The sequence below is a fragment of the Monodon monoceros genome, unplaced genomic scaffold (genome assembly GCF_005190385.1).
Source record: "Monodon monoceros isolate NGI ecotype Baffin Bay Population unplaced genomic scaffold, NGI_Narwhal_1 Super_Scaffold_19, whole genome shotgun sequence".
NCBI lineage: Eukaryota > Metazoa > Chordata > Mammalia > Artiodactyla > Monodontidae > Monodon > Monodon monoceros.
In genome coordinates, this window is record NW_021703775.1 from 27211299 (window position 1) to 27232620 (window position 21322).

The 21322-nt window shown below is 34.3% G+C and overlaps 1 protein-coding gene across 8 annotated transcripts in view; it reads left to right on the forward strand.

Annotated features, from left to right (window-relative positions):
- The window catches only part of EXOC6B (exocyst complex component 6B), a 702680-nt gene that overhangs the window by 285642 nt on the left and 395716 nt on the right, over positions 1–21322 (forward strand). For all 8 annotated transcript variants that reach the window (XM_029232675.1, XM_029232678.1, XM_029232676.1 and 5 more), the window contains one exon: positions 2820–2888. In XM_029232675.1, coding sequence (XP_029088508.1) covers positions 2820–2888 — 69 coding nt within the window. The remainder of the gene's footprint in view (positions 1–2819; positions 2889–21322) is intronic.

Below are 21322 nucleotides of genomic sequence, written 5' to 3' on the forward strand. Positions count from 1 at the left end.
CTCACAGTGTTCCTAGTGTTCCTCACAGAAGGGAGCATGGAGGAAAAATGATTTCTAAACAGTAGGCTATTTGGAGGGTGGAAATAAAAGTTTGCCCCATTCTGCTCCTTCTTGTCTAGATTTCTGTGTACCACTTTCAAAGCAGGAAAGCATGTGCTTAGGAGGACTTAACTGGATTATGATTTCAGAGGCTAAGAAATAGCAGAGCCAGTACTTCCAGGTCAGAGTACTTTAAACAGTTTGAAGCTGAATATGATGATGTCAAGACAGCCTCATAGAAAATAGGTTTGATAAATATTTGGTGGAGATGACAGGAAAAGCCTTTGTCTCCTCTCTAATTATATTTATTTTTTATTTGGCCCAGATAAACCAGTCTTCTCAGAACATTAGTAAAGGGCCCCATTAGGTTATTTGTCACAGATTTCTGGGGAAACTGTCCCCTAATGTGGATGTTCATTCTGTAAGGATGGGTCTGACTTGTGAAAGGACCAAGGCTCTGTCTGAGCAATGGTTAGAAGCAGTTTCCTTTTGAATGAAACCATGGCTCTGAGTTCAAAGCAAAACAAAATAAATAAACTGCATGAAGAAGAGCATATAAACAAAGTTGTGATGAAATTTGTTTAAAATTAGGTAAAGTTTTCTTAAACTTTTTTAAAGTATATATTTCTAAAAAATAACTTTATAATTGTTAATTCTAAACAAAGGGAAAAAGTTTCATTTTCTATAGAGATCAAAAACAATTTTTTTATGCATTTCTTTCTTGTCTTTTTTTATATGCACATGTAATTTTTAGGTAATTTAAATACTATTGTAAATATAATTTAATGGAAATTTTCTATTGTTTCTTCTTTTGAGATTGTTTTCCACTTAGCTCTAGTTTTCACTAGTAGGCTCTGGTTTTCTGGAAAAATAAAATAACTTTCCTTGAAATCTCCACTTCATAGAGGAGCGACTGTAAAGGTGCTTTAATATTGTGGTCATTTCAAATAAGAATGCCTGGAATGATCACCTGCTGCCTCTTTTTGTGTTAAGATGAAAATGAGTATCCATTGTACTCTTACATGCTTTTTAGTCGTACTTTTCTTTACCTACATGGTGCCCGTCTGTCCATAAAATGTTTTTCTCAGTAATTTGGCAATGCTCACTAACTGTTTCTTTCTCTTTTTTCTTTTTGGCCGCACCACACGGCATGTGGGATCTTAGTTCCCCGACCAGGGATCGAACCCATGCCCCCTCCATTGGAAGCGTGGTGTCTTAAGCACTGGACCGCCAGGGAAGTCCAATGCTTACTAACTTTTCTAAATGCGTTTTTTTTTTTTTTTAAAAGGGAAACTACGCTTTGGCCATGGTGTAGGATCTTAAGCACCTTATCATCTTTGGATTCACAAAAAGTTTGTTTTGAGTGCTTACAGAGTGTACACTGTATAGAGTGAGGTTCCCAAACATAGAGATTTAATCTCTACTCTCATGGATGCAAAGCAAATGAACAGAATAGTCAATAAACTTGAACCAATATATAGAGAGATGTGATGGTTTTGGAGGGAAAAGAAAGTAGGTATTGTACTGTTGAATTGCAGAATGAGTAGATTTCATTAGGAACAGCATCTTGATGAAGAATCTGTTACCTAAAGAAGATATGAGGCTTACTTTATGAAGTAAAGGAAACTGACCTTGTAATCATGAATCAACCCAACCCAATTTAGATGTGCCTGCTGCCTATATTCTGATGAATGATACAGTTACTAGTGTTACAGTAAAAACTTTAGCTAGGTCTTTATTTTGACTACTGTATTTCTTTATGTAATTTTGTCTTTTTTGTTTTATTTTGTTTAATATTTGCTTTCGGTGTTTCCTTTTATTCTTGTTAAATTTCTATGGGTCAACTGGATAGTTTGATAGTTTTTTTCTTTTTTCAGATGAGGAAATTGAGGTCAAAGTAAAGTGTGACTTATTCATCGTCACGATTGTAACAAATCAGTTTTAGCACTGTGACTATACTGCAGTTCTTACCTGATGTTTTTTGTTTTACTTTCTCTTTTGATGTCTAGGATTAATCTGTATGCATTGTTCATATTACAATTTTTTGATATTACTCTAGGTTTGGTTTTCCATTCATTATCTTACTTTTAAAAATATAGGGACTTCCCTGGTGGCGCAGTGGTTAAGACTCCGAGTTCCCAATGCTGGGGGCCCGGGTTCGATCTCTGGCCAGGGAACTAGATCCCACATGTGTACTGCAACTAAGGAGCCAGCGAGCCATAACTAAGAAGTCTGCGAACCACAACTAAGGAGCCCGCCGGCTGCAACTAAGACCTGGCACAACTAACTAACTAACTAAAATTTAAAAAAAAAATCATCTCCTCCTCTTCCTGGCATATTTCTGTATTTTGATTGCATGCTGACTTAAATATTCACTGATTCTTATGCCCTTCAGAAGTTGCCTGGCAGGCCATTCAAGTGGCAAGTTTTGTTTTTGACCACTGAAACTTAGTTTTTTTATGTAGAGTACCATGTATCTAAGAAGACAAAGTCAAGTTAGCAAAGTCACATTTCCACCTTTTTCTTTTCCTTTTTTTTCCTGCAGCCTCCAAATGTGTCTCTAAAAGCAGATGCAGGACCAGTTACACCTGTTTCTGTTCTGTGTCCCAACCTCGGTGATATCCTCATTGCTTATTAATGCCATGGCTGAAATGCCAAAACTAGGTGTCTGGAAGCATACTTTTTTTTTTTTTTTTTTAGTACTTGAGTATTAAAAATGAGTACAGTTGCTCTTAATAGCCTTGTTTGAATATTTTATGACAATCTTGGTTGTTTTGCAGGTACCTGGGGCCCAAGATTTGGTTGATTTCTCTCCTGTTTATCGATGTCTACACATATATTCTGTCCTGGTGAGTCTTTATCTGGCTCTGCCTAATAAAAATTTATATTGAATTCAAAACTCTGCATTCTCATATTTGATAGTTTTTCTGTTTAGTATTAAGAGTAAGGAATAAGAAACTGTTACTTAAGGAGTATCAATTATTAAAAAAAAAATTCTTCTTGAATCTTTTATTTGTGTTTGCCATGTGATACGCTATAGCTAGTAATGTTAATTTCTATCAGTCATCAACAGATTATTAGATTATACCTAGAAATAGTGACACACAAATTCAGATTTCTATTCTTAATTTAATAATGTAGTTATTTATACAATAGCCTGTCTTTACATATTAAAATAATATTTGTAAAAACTGTTTGCTTTATCATTCCTGATAATTCTTCCTTTGTCATATAACACATATGGGAAGAGGAACCTCTCTGGGGAGAAATATTATGGGTATTAATGGGATTCTAAGAAAGGCGCTTTCTCCTTCTTGGTAGTACACCTACATGCAGACACACAGATACATACGGTCAATAAAAAAATTAAACTATGAAGCTAAAGTATCATCAAAGACAAATTGATGAGAGAAGTCCATTATCGATATATTTTATAGCAAAGTTCAGTGAAACTTCTATCATGTTGTTTTTAGTATATTTGAATATGTCTTATTGCCCAGTGTGTTATCCATTTTCTTTCCTCGTATATTTACCATAGTGTCACTTAGTCATTACTCCAGATGGTTTGGGTGGACGTTATGGCCTGAAGTATTTTTGGTGATCTCCAGTAGTTTGAGAAAAGAACTGATAGTTTCTTCTCCTCTCCTCTCCTTCCTCCTCCCACTTCTCCTTGCTCTCTGCTTCCCTCTTTCCCTCTCCCTCTTTTTTCACTCTCTATTTCTTCTCTCCACTTATCATTCTTGCTATATAAAAATGAAGCAAGATATAGATAAAATTGTATCAAGGCATCTAAAATAAGTGACAGTTTCTTTTCAATATCACGTACAGAGAGTTAAATAAATTATAAACATCTTGGTTTGTGACACACTCTTTTCATCATTTTGTACAAGGCCCCTGTTGTATTTTATTTTATCATGTTTTTTCCATTCATCCCATGTCCATAAGCCCATTTGTCTCTCATCCCCAAGTATAGTAACTCTAATATGTTTAATATATGATCATGGTTGTGTTTGTGTCCTTGAAAAATATATAGTGACTTGTATATGTATTTGTTTTTAACTTATTCAGATAGTATTGTCTTACGGACCTAGTTCTGTTTCTTATATCTTTTGCTTAGCGCTATTTTTAATATCTGTCCTCCTTATAGTCTGTATATCTAGTTCATTGCCTCCCACTTAAACGTGATAGTTAATTGATGGTTTGTATTTGCTGTATTTAATTATCTATTACTTTAGTGATAACACTTAAATTGCCTATAATATTCTGCTGTAACAAATAGTACCCTCTTATGGACTGGTGTGTAAGTTTCTATGTTTTCTATACCTAGGCATGAAATTCTCGGGTTATAAGGTATATGTATCAATATAATATTTAATTTCACCAATTTCTAATTTCTGCTAACCTGATGGATATTGATATCATTTTAATTTGCATTTCTCTGATGACTGGTAACATTATGTTTCTCTCTATAGACTTATTAATCATTTAAGATTTTTCTTCTCTGAACGGCCTACTTTTGGTCTTTGTTCAGTTTTTTTAATTGGATTTCTTGTTTTTGTCTTTTCTGTTTGCCGGAAAGAGACATTTCAGAAATTCTTCCAATATTGTAGATATTAACAGTTTAAGATATTACAGATATCTTTTTTCCAGTTTGCCACCAGATTCTAAACTATGTCTGTGTTATCTTTTGTGAAACAGAACTCTTTGATTTTAATATAATCAAGTCAATCAGTATTAACCTTATAATCTGTACTTTTTGATTCTTGTTTTTAAAAAATCCCTCTCTCTTTCAAGGTCATAGAGCATTCCTCTTCCATTACCTTTAACATTTTATCATTCACATTTTGATTTTGATCCATCTTGTTTTCACTGCTGTATGTTTAGGTATGAGGTAGGGGTCCAACTCAATTGTTTTCTATGTGAGAAATTCAGTTTTATTAATCCCATCTATTACATAATCTGTACATCACTCAGTAATTCCTGGTAGTACATCTGGCATACACTAAATATTCATATTTATGTGAATCTGTTTCTCAGCTCTATAGTTTGTTATATTTGGTTTTGTAATATATCTACATATACAGTAAAAGAAGTACCTTCTCATTTTTCCTCTTTTAAATTGCTTTCACTATTTATAGAACTTTATTTTTCCATATATATTTTATAGTCAGTTTGAGTTTATAAGAAAAAATTTCTTAGAATATTTGTTTGAATCAATTGAATTTATAGATAAGTTTTGGGAAGAAGTGACCACTTTATAATGGTAAGTTATCCCATTTGTGGAAGAATAAGATCTACTTTAAAGTTATTTAATTAAGATGTGTTTCTATGTTAATAGCCTTGGGCGTTTTTTTTTAAGTTAACAAGAAAATGCTTATAGTTTTTGTTGCTATTTTCTACTTTATTTTCTAATATTATTGCTGATATTGAGAAACACTATTGATTTTTGTAAGTTAACCTACATCTGACAACCTGCTCAACTCTTTTGCTAGTTATTGTAGTTTGTTTTTTTGGTTTATGATAGGTTTTCTGTGTAGTTGATCATAATATATGCAGATATTCACTTTGTTTCTTTTCTTCCTAGCCATATATCTCTTTGTTCTTATTGTGCTGTTGTATTGACCAGGATCATCATTACTTTGTTGTCTAGTAAAGTGATAGTGGACATCCTTCTGTGTTTTCTAATTTCAAAGAGAAAGTATCTAAAGTTTCTCCATTAACTTGATGTTTGCAATAGGATTTTGGTAAATATCCTTTATCTAGTTATTCCTAGACTTCTTATAATTTCTTATAAAACCATAAATGAGTACTGAATTTTATTGAATTTGTTTTCCAAATATACTGATATAATGCTACGGTTTTTATCCTTTAATTCATGAAGGTGATGGATTTCATTGATAGATATTTCTGATATTAAACAATCCTTGCATTCCTTAGATAAATCCAACTTGATGAGGATGTATTACTGCCTTTTTTTTTTTTTTAACACCCTGTGGAATTCAACTGCTTTTTGTTTATTTATTTTATTTTTCATCTTTTTTGTGTTTCTGTTTATGGCCATAGTTTTCTTTTCTTTTCTTCTAACTCTTTTTTTTTTTTTGCATTGTCTTTATGTGGTTTGTAAGTCAGTGTTATTTTAACCTCTTTAGAATTGTTGAACATTCATCCCTTTCTTCTATTTTATAAAATGATTTGTATAAGATAGAAGTTATCTATTTATTGAAAGTTGAATAGAAATCCCATATGCAGTAATACACATTTTTCCTTTGCCACGTACTTCCCTCTCCTTTCTCTCTTATTACCTTGCTTCCATGCTCCATGATTTTGTTTAGTCTCTTCAATAGTATGTATGGTTAAAGAACCATATTTGCTCATATAAAGTTTTATAAGCCTCATAATTGCAAAATCAAGTGCATATTTCCTCTCAAATAGTGTAAAGTCTTGAAAATGGGTAGTTTGTTTAGTTTAATGCTATATCCTCAGTACTTACAACAGTACTTAGTGTAGGTACTCAATAAATACTAGTTGAATGAATAGATAAATAAGTGGTACCTAAAGATGGATAAGTCAAGGACTTATGCTTTTACAAAACTATAATATATCAGGAAAGAAGTTACAACCTTTGAATGACTATAATATGACAGCACTATATCATCACTGTGTGTATGCTAGTTTTTTAAGCTTTATTAAGATTTAATGATACAGAAAATATAACAAATTTTCCTCAAGTGAGAATTCTAGTAGTGATTCATAAGAGTACTGAGGTAATTTATTTGCACACTAGTGGTGTTAAGCAAGTCACCCAAACCTTAGCTTTCTCATGTATAAAATGCAATAATAATTACCACTTAGTGCAGTTATAGATATTGTATGAACGGTGCCTATCTCTGGCACATAGTTGGCATTTAATAAATGGTAGTTAATATGGGAAGAATTATGTGTCTCTGATGTGGTCATTAGACATGTTATTGGTATTTTTCAAAGTATATGACAAAGTGTAGACATGTTGATAGAGGTTGTAGTTTCTGCCATCAACATGCAAAGTTTATCAATTATTGAAAATTCGCACATTCTTAAATATACAAAGCCTATATAATCTTAAATTGTGAGGACAAAACAGGGAGACCTTAAACTGCCCACTTCAAAATAAATTCTATACACTGGTATTCAATAATATTGAAATATTTATTCATAAATTTTAAAGCATTGTTTATATGGCAGAAACAAGGCCTCTTCCCCCAATCATAACGTTTCTTGAGTTTTGAAGAAACACCCTATCTCAACTAGGGTGATAAGAACTCAGCTCTATTTTTTCTGGAATACATGTTTATTTTTTAGATGTCGCTGTTCCATTCCTATAGGGAATTTAAATAACTCAGATATCTCATTTGCTAAAGCGAGGGCCACAGCATGTATAACTTCCAGGGTTGACTTTTCACAGCTTTTTGGGGGCAGTAATTTATCACTTTTCTGTACTTGTTTCCACATTCTCAAATCACTAATTTGTATTATTGTATAATGAAAGATAGCTCCTCATAATATTAATGACAAATATATTTAATATAAATATTCATAATGTTTTCTTATTTCCTGATGTACTTAATATTAACATTAGGCTTTAAGAAGAGATTTAGGAATAGAGAAATAGAGAAGCTTATTAGAGGACTGAGGAGAAAGTAGTTTTTCTCTCTCTCATTCCTTTCCATTCCTATACTTGTCTCTACTTCTTTACTCTTCATTCTCCCATCAACCCAGGATATTTATCTTCTGTTCATACCACTACCCTGAATCTGTATCTTACTGGACTTTTCAGCTGCTTTTGACTTTGTTGACAGTTTACCACTTAAAACTCTTAATCCCTTCCTTTTTTCTCAATAACATATCCAGATCTCCAAATCTTGCAAATGTTACCTCTTAGATGTAGTTCTACTTCATCCTCCCCATCCTAAAATGATTGCTCTAGTGCAGATTTTCATCAGGATTATTGAAAACAGTCTCCTAAATGTTCTCCCTACCTTGTATCATAACCCCCTCACTCACTTCTCACTGTAGTGTTAATAATCTATCTATCACACAAATCTGACCAATGTTGTCTCCTTAAAATGCTCTAATTGGTCATCCGTGGAGTAAAATATAGAAGTATAGAAGAAGATACAGCATATGGAAGTACATATCCATGTCTGGTCTGCCATATTTCCTGCTGCTTACCACCGTGCTTTAATGATACTGAACTGCTTCCAGTTCTTTGAATGTACTGTGTTATTTCATGCATCTCATCCTTTTTTCATGCTAGTCCTTCTGCCTGAATTACTATTCCCATTTCTATTTTACTGATTCATATTTATTTCTTATTTATGTCCTCTAGCAAATTTTTCTGATGTTTCACTTTGAGCACAGTGGACCCTCTTCCTCTTTGCACTATTATAGGACTCAGTACATATTTACATTAGTGCTTACTGTATTATATCATTGTATTCTAAATAGGCATTCTTTTTCCTCAATAGACTATAAGCTTTTTTAGGGCAGGTACCATATTTTATTCATTTTTTTAGTCCTAGCACTTTGCACTTAGAATTAGTAGTATATAATACTAAATAAATGTTTGTTTTTTACTTTGAAAGATAGCTACCCTCCTTTTGACCTGCAAATGAATCCAGCATTCTAGTCTCAGTCAGTGTTATACAATATCAGAGCTGGGACTTATACAAGGGAAAACAGTTCTATTGGTGTCCAACGGAAGGATCATAACAGAAGTAACAAAAAGTTCTAATATTTGTCATTTACAATAGTGTTTATCTGAACTTTTGGCCTGGAGGATAACAAGGCACACTTTGAATAAACATGGCAATATTTATTATTTTTAGTGAAACCGACCTTCCATTCACCCCCCTTTTATGGCTGTGCTGCTTATAAATTCCCAAAGGATTATTTGAAAAATCCTACTTATATCTGCCAGCCTTATCAGTAGGGCAGGAGTTCACGTATTGTAACAGGAGGTCAGATTTCGGTCATGGTCTTATAGATGGGGCAAGCACCTGTAAATTCTTCCTTTGGTGACTAAAGTGAAGTACAATATCAAACAGGCTGTGAGACTTTTCTAGGAAGTGCTGAACTTTGGCAGGAAGGGCAAACTTTGGCAGAAGGAGGGGAGGGAAGAAAGTGAACAAGGGTCAGATAGTGGTTAATTGAGACTTGGTCCTTGATGTAGTAATGCAAATGGAAGTGTGCAGGGCAAAGGTAGGTGTGTTTTATAGAATTGTTTTAAATAACTTATACTGTTTAAATCTTCCTGTACAGTTTGGAAATGGGCAGGTAAGGGACAGGATATGAAGCATTTTACAGTCATTATAGATAATTTTTTTAGGAAGGGAGAAAATAACATAAAGTAAAAATTTTATTGGAAGGGGAATGATGAGTAATAATAATCTGAAGTTCTTGTACATAGTGTAGTTGTAGTTAAAAAGATGGATGGACTATCTGTCTAATGAAGACAGAAACCAGTGTGTCTTACAGATTTTTAAAAAACTCTATCCAGTGATGTCAGCCATGTTTATGGGCTCCAAGCCTCGAACTCCAGTCAATTTGGACAAAGATTTGTATGTACTTTAAGCTTCTCTATTTACTATAACATTTTTCTGACTTTTCTCCAAATTTGCTGCTCACTCACCCTTCTCTCACTGAAAGGGTGCATATATGTCCCCTAACAAGGATCTTGGGTATCATTAAGAGATTGGGGGAGCAAACCTGTAAGTATAACTGTACCCCTAGTTTGTGCCTCATTTATGATCTTCTTGTGTTATATTGTTGTTAATGATCATCTGCTCATGAACAATTTAAAAAAATTCCCAGATTAAAAAATGTTGACAAATGTACACCTTTGATTTATGTACTTTCCTGCATGTGTGTTATACTATAATGAAAAGTTTACTTTAAAGATTTCTGACATCTTGGGTCTAGGGATAGCTATTATAGCAATATATGGATTTTTTCTTAGTAGGCAGCAACCCCTCAGTATTACATAAGTCATCAGAACCTTAGTTTTATCTAATTCTCCTTCAGTCACTAAAGGACACTGTAAAACAGCCTAAGATATAAGGAAAAAAGAATGTTGTTGTTCCGTGAATTCATTATTATAAAGACAATATAATACTGCAAGTACAGTATTTCTTTTAAACTTTCTTCAGCAAGAGGCCTCTGAGAATTAGATGAGAGCTGTGAACCCTTTCCGCAGACAAAATGCACGTATATACATGCACCTGATATTTTGCTTCAAATTTCAGAGGCTTCCCTAACTCCTGAATCTTATCCATAGGCCTAGAAAGAATTCCTCGTCTAAAGGGAACTACAAGCTGAATTAGGTTTCAGGTATCTACTGACCGTAGACCTATGCCCCAGAATAGTTTACCCCATTCCGTTTGAGTATCCCCTTTTATAAGCCTCCTAGGGACTCCCTACCACCTTGTCTTTTTCTTAGATTTGGAAACCTTGCCAAAATCTAAATTTAAAAGCCTATTTCAAAGTGACCTTATTTCTTTGTCCTAAATCTTTATTCCCTGGGACCATTATATATGGGCAAGCTGGTGACCTGTTTTTCTGGTAAGAGTAAGTTAGCCTCAGCATCTAAACTAATAGTTTTGTCCCCTGAATTCTTCTACTTAGAAGGGTTCAGAGCAGAGACTTATAAATAATTATGAGAACTGGAGTTAGTAGTTTATCTCCCCGAATATAACTAACTGTGTTAAATTTCAGAATATTTTACCTCTTACTTGCGTTTAATAATATCTCTTTTTAAGTACTTGGCTATAATTAGGAGAGGTGAATAAGCAGAAGAGTTAGAATTTACCCACAGTTTCTTTACAGTCCTTCATGATTATTGTTGAGGCAGGGGATGGGGAAGGTTGGGTGGGCAGTAATATTCCTGGAACATGTTTCTCCCTTTATAATCTGATATAATCCCTTTGCGATCTATTGGTATGGTCTGTACTGGCAGCTGGGAGAATTTACAAAATCCATCGTCATTAACTACAGATATAGCAAGGAAAGGATTTGGAGTGTGGAAAAAGGAAAAGATATTAGCAGTTCTAAGTGACATGAGTTTTCTGCAGTGTGAAGGGAATGAATGAAATTACTTAAAGAACTTTGTGGTAACAATTGGCTATTATATACAAGTACTTGGAGAATAAATATTTGAAGGGTCTAAGACACTGTTGAAGTTTTCAGTTAAAGAAAAATGATTAGTTTTGGCATTCTCAAGGTTAGACTTCGAGATCCTTTTGAGTAGTGGTAGTTGAAGTGTTGTTTCTTATGCATGTATTTATAATAATATTATCTTGGATTTTTTATAGTACTTTGTCCAGCAGTCTCATATTGCTATATAAATTTGACTGCATTAAATGAGGAAAACATCTCACTTGGTAGAGACTAGCCTCACTCCAAAATAGTTCTTTTATTGCTACCAGAGGTAAGGTTTTAGGATTCTTATTTCTGTACTTTTATCAAAAGGCACTTTAGCTCTTTAATAACCAAGTAAATTTAGTAGCAAGAATTGGAACATAGACTTAAAGCAAATCTGAAGGATTGGATGTATTTTTGATGGTCAGATTTTTTGTTGTTGTTGTTATTGATTTAAAAAAATGAGACCCCCTTTAAAAAGACAGCAAAACAACTCGGCTACATCTTGATTTTAAGATAGTTGATTGGCAAATGAAAAAAAAAGATATTCATACATCAGCTTCACATAGCTTTTGACAATGCTTCTCACAGGCCATTGATCTGGCAGTGAATGCTAATAAATAAATAGAGCTCTGATTTTTTTAGTGTTCATTAGAATTGTACTTTTACCATAACCTAGTTTATTTTTTAAAGCTATCCTGATTCTACTTTAAACAGAGACTATTGATTTTTATTAATTTATATAACTGTAGTAAAAATGCATTATTTAAACTCTTTCAGTTTTTTACAAAGACACTTGAATGAATATTTAAATTTTGGTTTGGGTGTAAATACAAGTGGGATCACTTACTACTCCAATGGTAGAAATTAAGACAAATGAATAGGGCCTATATGCAAAATTCTAGATGCTTAGAGTTTGTGAATAAGGTGTTTTGTTTTTTTTCCCCTTATTTGACATTTCCAAAGATGGTGGTACAGAGAGAGGGAAACACCACTTGATTTTGCTGGTCACATGAAATAGGAAATTTTGGATATGGAATTTCAGCATTGCCAGAGGCAGATAGCTTAATGATCTAGGTCTCCTTAAGTTGTTTCTGGAGCTGTATTTCTGGGGAACACCACTTTCATCAGTTGATCTGTTTTTTTCTGTTTGAAAAAAAAGGAGGGGAGCCCTACTTCAAATGTCATTGAAGCTTGTGTGTACTTTATTTCTGTCTTGATTTTTTTACAGTTCACACTAGTATATTCGAGTATGTTCTGAGAAGATCTGCAAAAAATGAACATGTTATATTTTATTCAAGCAAGCATTTCCTAATACAGTGAAAGATGTAAAGATGATCAGAATGTTTCCTGATCATCAAACTTTTTGATGATCAAAAAGTTTATAATTTAATGGATCTAGAGAAAATCTCCTTTGTAAGAGACTCTGAAGAGGCCTGTTTTTTTTTTTTTTTTTTTTTAAATCTATCATGTTTATTTGGGAAGTACGAAAAGAAAGATTGAACTTTTAATCAAAAAGCCTTCCTGAGAACCGTAATTTGAAATGAGTAGGTACTATTTTCAAATCTTTATGCTGTTAGAACAGAGCTAGAAGCTTTCCTGATTGTTTCCATGGTGACCTTGAGTACTTCTGAGCAATAAGAATGTATTTTAAGTATTTTCTTTAGAGATATTTTTTTTTAATGTGGAAAGTTTTGCCCTGAAGTATTTGGTGACTCCTAGTCCATCTTTGACACTTAACAGATTGTCTCATCACTCTCCTGCCATATCTCACTGCCTCGTAGTTTTACTGACCTACCAGTGCCTGGTGAGGTTAGATAGGCATAAACATAGATCATAGAGAAAAGCTGAGGGTGAGATACTTTGTGCACTGCATTGATAAGGACACAGGAAAAGCCATTTATAGTGATAACTTTCCTGTAGTATGGGCTAATGGGCCCTGGTTTGTAGTAGCTGTAATCTAACTTTTTATAATTGTCATATTGCTCTTTTAACCTGGTGACCTTATTACCCATGGGCATACATATCATTTGGCTTTGAATAAAACAAGAGGCAAAAAAAAGTGATAAAAATTTTTTTTTTTCTAAACATGCTTGCATTTTTTTTTCAAAATGCTTACTTTGGGAACGTTGAACTTCTCAAGCGTGCTTACTTTTTTTAAACAGGAATATCTCACTTAAACAGCTTTAGATATCACAATAATATAACTATTTTTTAAGCCCTGACAAAATGAACAAGAAATAATTAACTTTCCGTATAATGCCCAGTAACCTTCCTAAACACAGTTGAAATCATGTCAAAACTGTGCTTTAAATACATTAATTTCTTGCTGTTCTCAGAATAAAGTAAACTTCTTAACTTGGTCTATATAGTTTTCCATATTGTATCCTTGGCTTATCTCTCTTACCTCCTTCCTAGTTGCTCCTTTCCTCCTTCCTGCTCATAGTCTATGCTCCAGATGTACAGCCCCAGTGTTCTTTCATAATGATGCCTTTGCACAGGCAGTTCTTTCCTGAAACATACTTCATATTTTCTTTCTTTCTTTTGATGTTCCTTCCTATTAATTACGCCAAATTTCTTCATTGCTATGATCTCTGGATTTGGCATTTACAGTCTTCTCTCCCTCATCTCATATATCCATCCAGATCTCTTACATCTTTTTCTTCCTTTTCCTTTCTTTCTTGGTTGTGCCTGCCAGGATTTTTGTTTGTTTTCAGTTTTTAAATTTAAAATTTTAGGGTTTTTTTTTGTTTCCTTCTCTAAAATGACTTCTATACTAGGTACTTAGTTTAATACATTGCCCCAATACTTTTGGATGTTTGTGGGGGGCATAAATAACTGTTGCCGGAACCTTGTGATCTAAGCAAAAGGGCATGTAGGGAAGGAATTTCCTTTTGTTTTGTAGGGGAAATTTGGTCATTCATTTATGTAAGCTGCATGTGCCAAAATGATCTTCTAATCAGAAACAAATACTGGAGCTTGTGTTTTTCTGTGGTTGGTTGTAGCAGGTGTAATGAAGAGTTTGTTTTTAACGTATGACTGTAAATGATTTATTTTAAATTGTGGGGGATTTGAAAAGCTGAGTTTGAAACTGAAGTAGATTCTCTAACTTTTTCTGATTCCAAAACTCAGACCACAATCTTGAGGTGAAGTAGTGTAGGACTTTAACACTGGAGTAGAAACTCAAACTCTTTGCCTCTCCACACCTCAGAGTTTCTCAGGGAATGTAGGCAGAATTCATTTTAGTTCCTTTCTTCAGAGTCTTTAACTAGAGCTTCTGGAAATCTCAGAGTACTGTGTCATTCCCACTTCATAGAAGGAGCTTAACAAATAATTGTGGAATGAATGAATGAACAAATGAATTGTCAAAATACCTCAAGAAAATACAGTAAAAAATAGAGACCTATAAAAGGACTATAAAATATGCCATAGTCTAAGAAGATTTAGTTGTTTTGATTAAGATTAATATAGTTAATTGATGTATTATATAGAGTGTTATTATTTAAGATTTTGGATTTCTTCTTGCCCTGAAACAAAGTGTAAGATGTGTTAATGTATTATTTTAGATGTGAAAAATGAGGTCATGTATGATGTTTAATGGTGATGTTTGTAGCAGTTCAGATTGTATTTGGTTATGTGTAACTAAAACCCAACTATAATGGTTTAAATGAATACAGAGGTTTTTTTAAAAATAAATTTATTTATTATTTATTTATTTATGGCCACTTTGGGTCTTCGTTGCTGCACGCGGACTTTCTCTAGTTGTGGCGAGCGGGGGCTACTCTTCATTGCGGTGTGCGGGTTTCTCATTGCAGTGGCTTCTCTTGTTGCGGAGCACCGGCTCTAGGCACGCGGGCTTCAGTAGTTGTGGCACGCGGTCTCAGTAGTTGTGGCTTGCAGGCTCTAGAGCGCAGGCTCAGTAGTTGTGGCACGTGGGCCTAGTTGCTCCGCGGCATGTGGGATCTTCCTGGACCAGGGCTTGAACCCCGTGTCCCCTGCATTGGCAGGCGGATTCTTAACCACTGCACCACCAGGGAAGCCCAGAGTTTCTTTATATATGACAAGAAGTCCAGATGTAGGCAGTTCACTGTTGGTATGGTGGCTGCACACTGTCATTAAAGACTTAGGTTCTTTTAGTTGTTCCAGTCCTCCTTCTTTAGCATGTAGTTAATTTGTCTTCATTCTTTCAAGGTGCATCATTTTCACCTTTCCCAAAGCAGGTGGGAAGGCCAAAGTGCAAAAGCTGCATTCCATCTGTGTCTATTTCTGTTGTCAGGAAAACAGTAGCTTCAGTCAAAAAATAAAAGGTTTTGTAAAAATGTTGAATTCTTTTGTAATTTTAAAAACAAAATTAAAAGCCTATTGATTTCTAGTCAACATGGTGTTTTTTTAAAAATTGGGAACAAATCAGATAAGCTTGAATCTAGATCTTGATCTACATACATTACTTAACTTCTCATAGCTTCAATTTCCCCATTTAAAAATGCAAATAATAGTGTTTATCTCACAGTGTTTCTGTGAAAATGAAATGAAAGAGTATATGTAAAAACACCTGGCATACTAGCTAAATCTTAAATATTTCTCCTTCTAACTTGTACATGTTCTGCTCACCATCCCCCATTACCAAATTTTTATATTATAAAAAGGACTTTTAAAGAATGCAATGCAGAAGGAGTAAGGGACTAGGAACTAGACTAATGCATGTGTAGACATACATATGCAGATATAAGAAACAATACAAGAAAACCTGTACACTTCCTCCCACAGCTCATCCCCATTTAATGTTACATTTATAAAAATTCGAATCTAGAGATTAAGGGCCATGATATATTAGGGAGAGAAAGGCCTTTGTATACCCTTTCTTTTAGTCATCTCTTTTCACAGAAGGGGAAACCTTGGCCTAGGGCAGTTAAATTACTCACCTAAAGTCACCTAGTGGTAAATAGCAGAATTGGAACTAAAAATTCTCTCTTGTGTTCTTTACTCCATCAGTTTTCATTATCATTAAAGCAGTTAAATTTATCATACTTTGTGTGATGTCCTATTCTAAGCACTTAAAAGTGTTAAGTTAATCAGTATATGATATTGTATCCAAATATGGTATAGAATAGATATATGAACTTTATAAATCTAATTAACCCATGGTTTTTCTTATTCCACTACAGTAACGGACTAGACCTGGTTTCCTGTCAGTAATGATTGCAAATAGGGATGGAGGTGGGAAAGCTTTCTACAATATATTTATTAGTCTATCTTAAAAAGAAAAAAAACTTTTCTTTTTCAGCATTGCCTTTGGTATATACTTCAACAGTTCTGTACTCTCAGTTTTTATGTGACTGTGTTTGTCAAAATTCTTACTCTGGTTGTCCAGAACCATCTTATGGGAAGGCCTGATGACCATAGTTGTTGTAAGGAAAAGAACAGGATTTTCCTTTCTTAGTAAGGTCAGTTACTTTTCGTCCATAAAAATGGTCTGTTTGCTTCCTAGTTCTTTTTTTTTTTTTTTCTTGTAATATAAAAAGATGCCATTGAAACTGGTATCTATAATAGAGTGAATAGTCCACACCAGACCACAGTTGGCTGCAACTGGTTTGGGGCTTAAGCTATCAACAGCAACTACTTGTGAGTTTTTTTAAGCTATTATTCAGGTTTTTAGGAAGGCCTTGAGGACATTACCCTAAGTTTTAGTTGCATTTGGCCTCTTGTCTTTCTAGATTTTCCTACATTATTCAGAAATTCACAAGCATAATTCCTTCCATCAAATGACACAATAAAGTATAGTTGGGCTTTAAAATCTTAATGGAAAATAGAAAAATAGGAAAATTTGTGAGTATGGGTATTTTCACTGGGGAAAAAGTAGAAAACCGTGAATCTATACTAGTAGTAAACAGGTATATAAATGAATGAACGATTACATATATACATTAAGTACATGCATAAATAGAGAAGAGGGCTGTGATCTTACTCATAGTAGGGTGCTGCATGTCGACTTCTGGGAGACAATTATGGGTGTCTTGTATCTCTCTACATCTTGTGAGCAGAGGCACTGACTTTGTTTTGGACCCTCTTTTCAAGAATGTGTAGTCAGTGGCTTTATAAGGTAGGGATAATGTCTTTCACCAGAGGAAAAAGCAGGTGTGCTTCCATGTTTGGAAGATTGAGATAGTGTTTTTCTATGGAATAAAGATATTTTGATTCTCTACCCTCAGGGTTCCTCACCTTTAGAGCAAACCACTGTGTGTGCAGGTGTCACCTGGACTCCTTTGCATTACCATGTGGAAATTGGGACTCTGGGAATTGGTGCAAGTATAAATGCTGTTGATACTAGTAATGAAGTCCTTTGTCTCTGATCGGGGGATCCAGGGTTTTTTTTGCCTTCTGCTAGCATCCATGAAACTGTGGCATGCTAATTTGTTGGCTTGCAAGTGGGTAAAATCTCAGACTCTTTATGGTTCTTCATTTTGCAGTCATTATAATAAAGACTTATTCAGGCAGGAATCATCAATAGATGCTGAGTCTAGTGGTGAAATTGGTAAGAAGTAGTTTATTTGTGTGGTCTTAAATTGTCTTCCCAAGATTGCTTATTAATAACAAGACAAAAATTGTAACTGGACACCATCTTTACCAGGTGATCAAAATTAACATCACAATTGAGGATCACTGTGTGCCTCTGAATGAGAAGCCCTGAGAGGGATATGGCATTGCTTATGTACTATTCTGACCTGGAGTGTATAACCTGAATCTAATTTATGAGGAAACATAACAGAAACTTAAACTGAGGAGCATTCTATTATGAAAGAAAGAAAGAGTTGGAGGGAGGGAGGGAATATTTTTCAAAAATATCAGTCATAAAAGATAAAGACATGCTGAGAAACTCTTTCAGACTAAAGGAAGCTAAAGAGGCATGAACTAACTAAATGTCCTAGACCTTGGACTGGCAAACATTTTCTCAAAGGGGTCTGACAGTAAATATTTTAGGCGTTGAGGGCCATAGGGTCTCTGTCACAACCACTCAAGTTTACTGTTACAGCTCAAAAGCAGCCAAGACACAATATGTGAGTGAGTGAGAGTGGCTGTATTCTAATGAAACTTTATTTGCATAACAGGTAATGGGATTTGACCCATGGGCCATGGTTTACCGACCCCTTTCCCAGATTGAATCTTGTGCTTGAAGGAAAACATGCTATAAAGAACATTTTTGGGTCCATTGACAAAATCAGAACATGGACAGTAGATTAGGAAAATGTTATATTTTCCAAAATTGATAAATATTCTATTGTTAGAAATTATTCTTATTCTCAGGAAATACACAATGAAGTATTTTAGGAGTAAAGAGATCTGCTGTATGTTACATACTTTCAAATGGCTAAGGAAAAAAATATATGTAGAAAGAGCACATGATAAAGGATATGGGGCAAAATATTAACAGTAGGTGAATCTGGGTAGAGTATATGGGCTTTTTTATACTATTCTTACAGTTTTTCTATAAATTGAAATTATTGCCAAATAAAAAGTTAAAAGAGTATATGTGTTTACACATGTGAGTTTATATGCATGCACATAGCCCATAGGGAGAGAAAAATATAAAAGATTTGGTAGCTTCTTTATGCTCTCTTGATAGATACCTAAAAAGAGAAATTGACCAAAACATGAATTGAAAATGAAAATCTGTGGTTGATGTAACAAGGGAAGCCAGCAGACATCATCCTTGGCCTAATCTGAATGCACTTAGTTACCAAGCGGCTGTAGTCTAGGGGCCAGAGGCTTTAGTGTGGTCTGAAAATGATGGTGGGAGCCACATTTTCCAGACTGTGAAACACAGGTTACCTTGTTTAGTCAGCACAGTTTAGGTCAAATGTGGTTATGAAAAACAGATGAATTCTGGTGATCAAGTTGTACTTTGACAAATATTCCATTGTTTGAACATGCAGTAATTTCTGAAAAATGTGAAGCAGCCTGGACTGCAGAGATTGAGTTCTCTCTTCTCAACTCCCTTGCCTGCTCACAAAGGTCTTGTCATCATGGGGAGTAAAAATAACAGGGCAGAAGAAGTATGTTAGATACCCCCCCACACACCTTTTTTTCCTTTTCTTTGCTTTACTGGTAAATCAAGCAGTTTTGGGCAGGCTGTTTTGTCAGCTGGAGGTCTTGCCCTACTCTGGGCTTTGGGGACAGCTTTTGTGCTTCAGTTTTATGCATAGTAGTGTGTTCTAGCGATTATGGATAGTGGTGTGTTCTACTGAATTAGATACTTTGAGTTTATCCCATTAATAGAAAAATGGTATTTGGGGTTTAGTGAGACATTGTTATATTTCACCGGCTTCTCTGGTCATGACCTGGGAGTCATTATTTCATTCAGTGTCTACCCCTAGCTCAAGAGGCTTATCCATAGAGCTCAGTTTCTATAACTTAAGAACTATAGTAATAGCATAACAGGCCAGAGATGCTTGATGCAGAGGACTCCACATAGAATCAAGTCCTCTTTGATGGCTTCTTTTTCCATTTATATGCTTGTGTTGCACTTTTTTTGTTGCTTCAGGGTTTTGTCTCACTTTACTCATTTCGTTCATTTATCCATTTAACAAATATTTATTGCATACTTACTGTATGCAGAGCACATGATCCAGCCTTTTGCCTTTGGGTAGGATTTTCATTTTGGGTGATTTAGACTTGTGCTGTTCAATATGGTATCCACCAGCCACATGTGGCTGTTGAGCACTTGAAACAATGGATAGTCTGAATCAAGATATACGTATAAAATACACGTCAGATTTCAAAGACTTAGTACAAAAGAAGTGCAAAACATTTTAGTAATAATTTTTATATTGATTACAAATTGAAATGATATTTTAGATATATTGGGTTAAGTATATTATTAAATATTAATTATAATATATTATATCAATAAATTATTAAATTTTATATCACCTTTTTCTACTGTGCCTTATAGAAAATTTAAAAATTGCATATGTGACTAACATTTATGGCTTGTATTATATTTCTTCAAACATTGTTCCTCATCAAATATGAACCCTGAGTATTTTTTTTCTCCCGTCTCTTACGTGAAGTGATCCTGGTCATTTCTAATATTAGTATGTTTAGCATTTTTATATAAAAGACTAATCAGCCACAATTACTATACCCTCATTTTTTTTCTTTCAATTTTGATGATGGTCAGTACATCTCAAAAATACCATCAGTTCTTGTCAAATTGGTATGTCATTTATGAATAAATTTGGAATCTTGATGAACGTTTCTGAGCATTTAAATACCTTAATAACAAGCTGACATTTGTAAAAATGATAACTATTGGTCAGAAATCTTGAATGTAGTGTTCTCATGAATTCTGTTAGAATTTTTATGTAAGCTACTAAAACCTTAAGGAAAGTTTCCATTGTTTTTGTTTTTTTTTTTTTAACTATTCTAGCTACAGGGAAGTAAGGTCATGGTAGTTGCATGAGTTGTAAAATATGAAAGAAAGAAGAACTCATCTCTAGTGTTGAACATTTAGTAATTTATAAAATGATAAGTGAGTACAGAATGATGCAGTGCATGTTTAATACTTATTTGTAAAGATTAGTTTTTGTTGCTGAAATCCACAGTGCATTCTGCTTTGAGGAGAAGAGACTGGGGAAATGTTTTTGATGGCTGCCTGGCTGCATCTTTGGAAATGTTGGTTCTTTCATGGCCTGGGAAGGCTGCCAAGATATAAGTATTTCATTGCCCTACAGATGGCTTTATTTTTTAGAAGCTTGAAGCCAAATCTTCATTGTATACATTACAATGTATATATACTAGTTTTGGAGCTCTGCAAATGATTGTGGCAGTGTTAACATCTTTTGTCATCATAGACCCATGGTTTGGATTTAGTTTGTCTTTCATTAGGTAAGTCATGTTTGGTGTTAGTGGCATACATGAATTTGGGAAAGTTTTTAACCTCTCTAAGTCTCGACTGTGGTATAGATACTTTTCGGGGCTGTAGGGACTTCTATGACTTGAGGCCCCAGCAGAGAACAGTTCTAATGAGGAATGAAGTTGTGGGCAACTTTAAGGGAGGGGAGAAACAAACAAACTTCTGCTGTAGAATTGCTTAAGCAGAGGGTACAAGCAT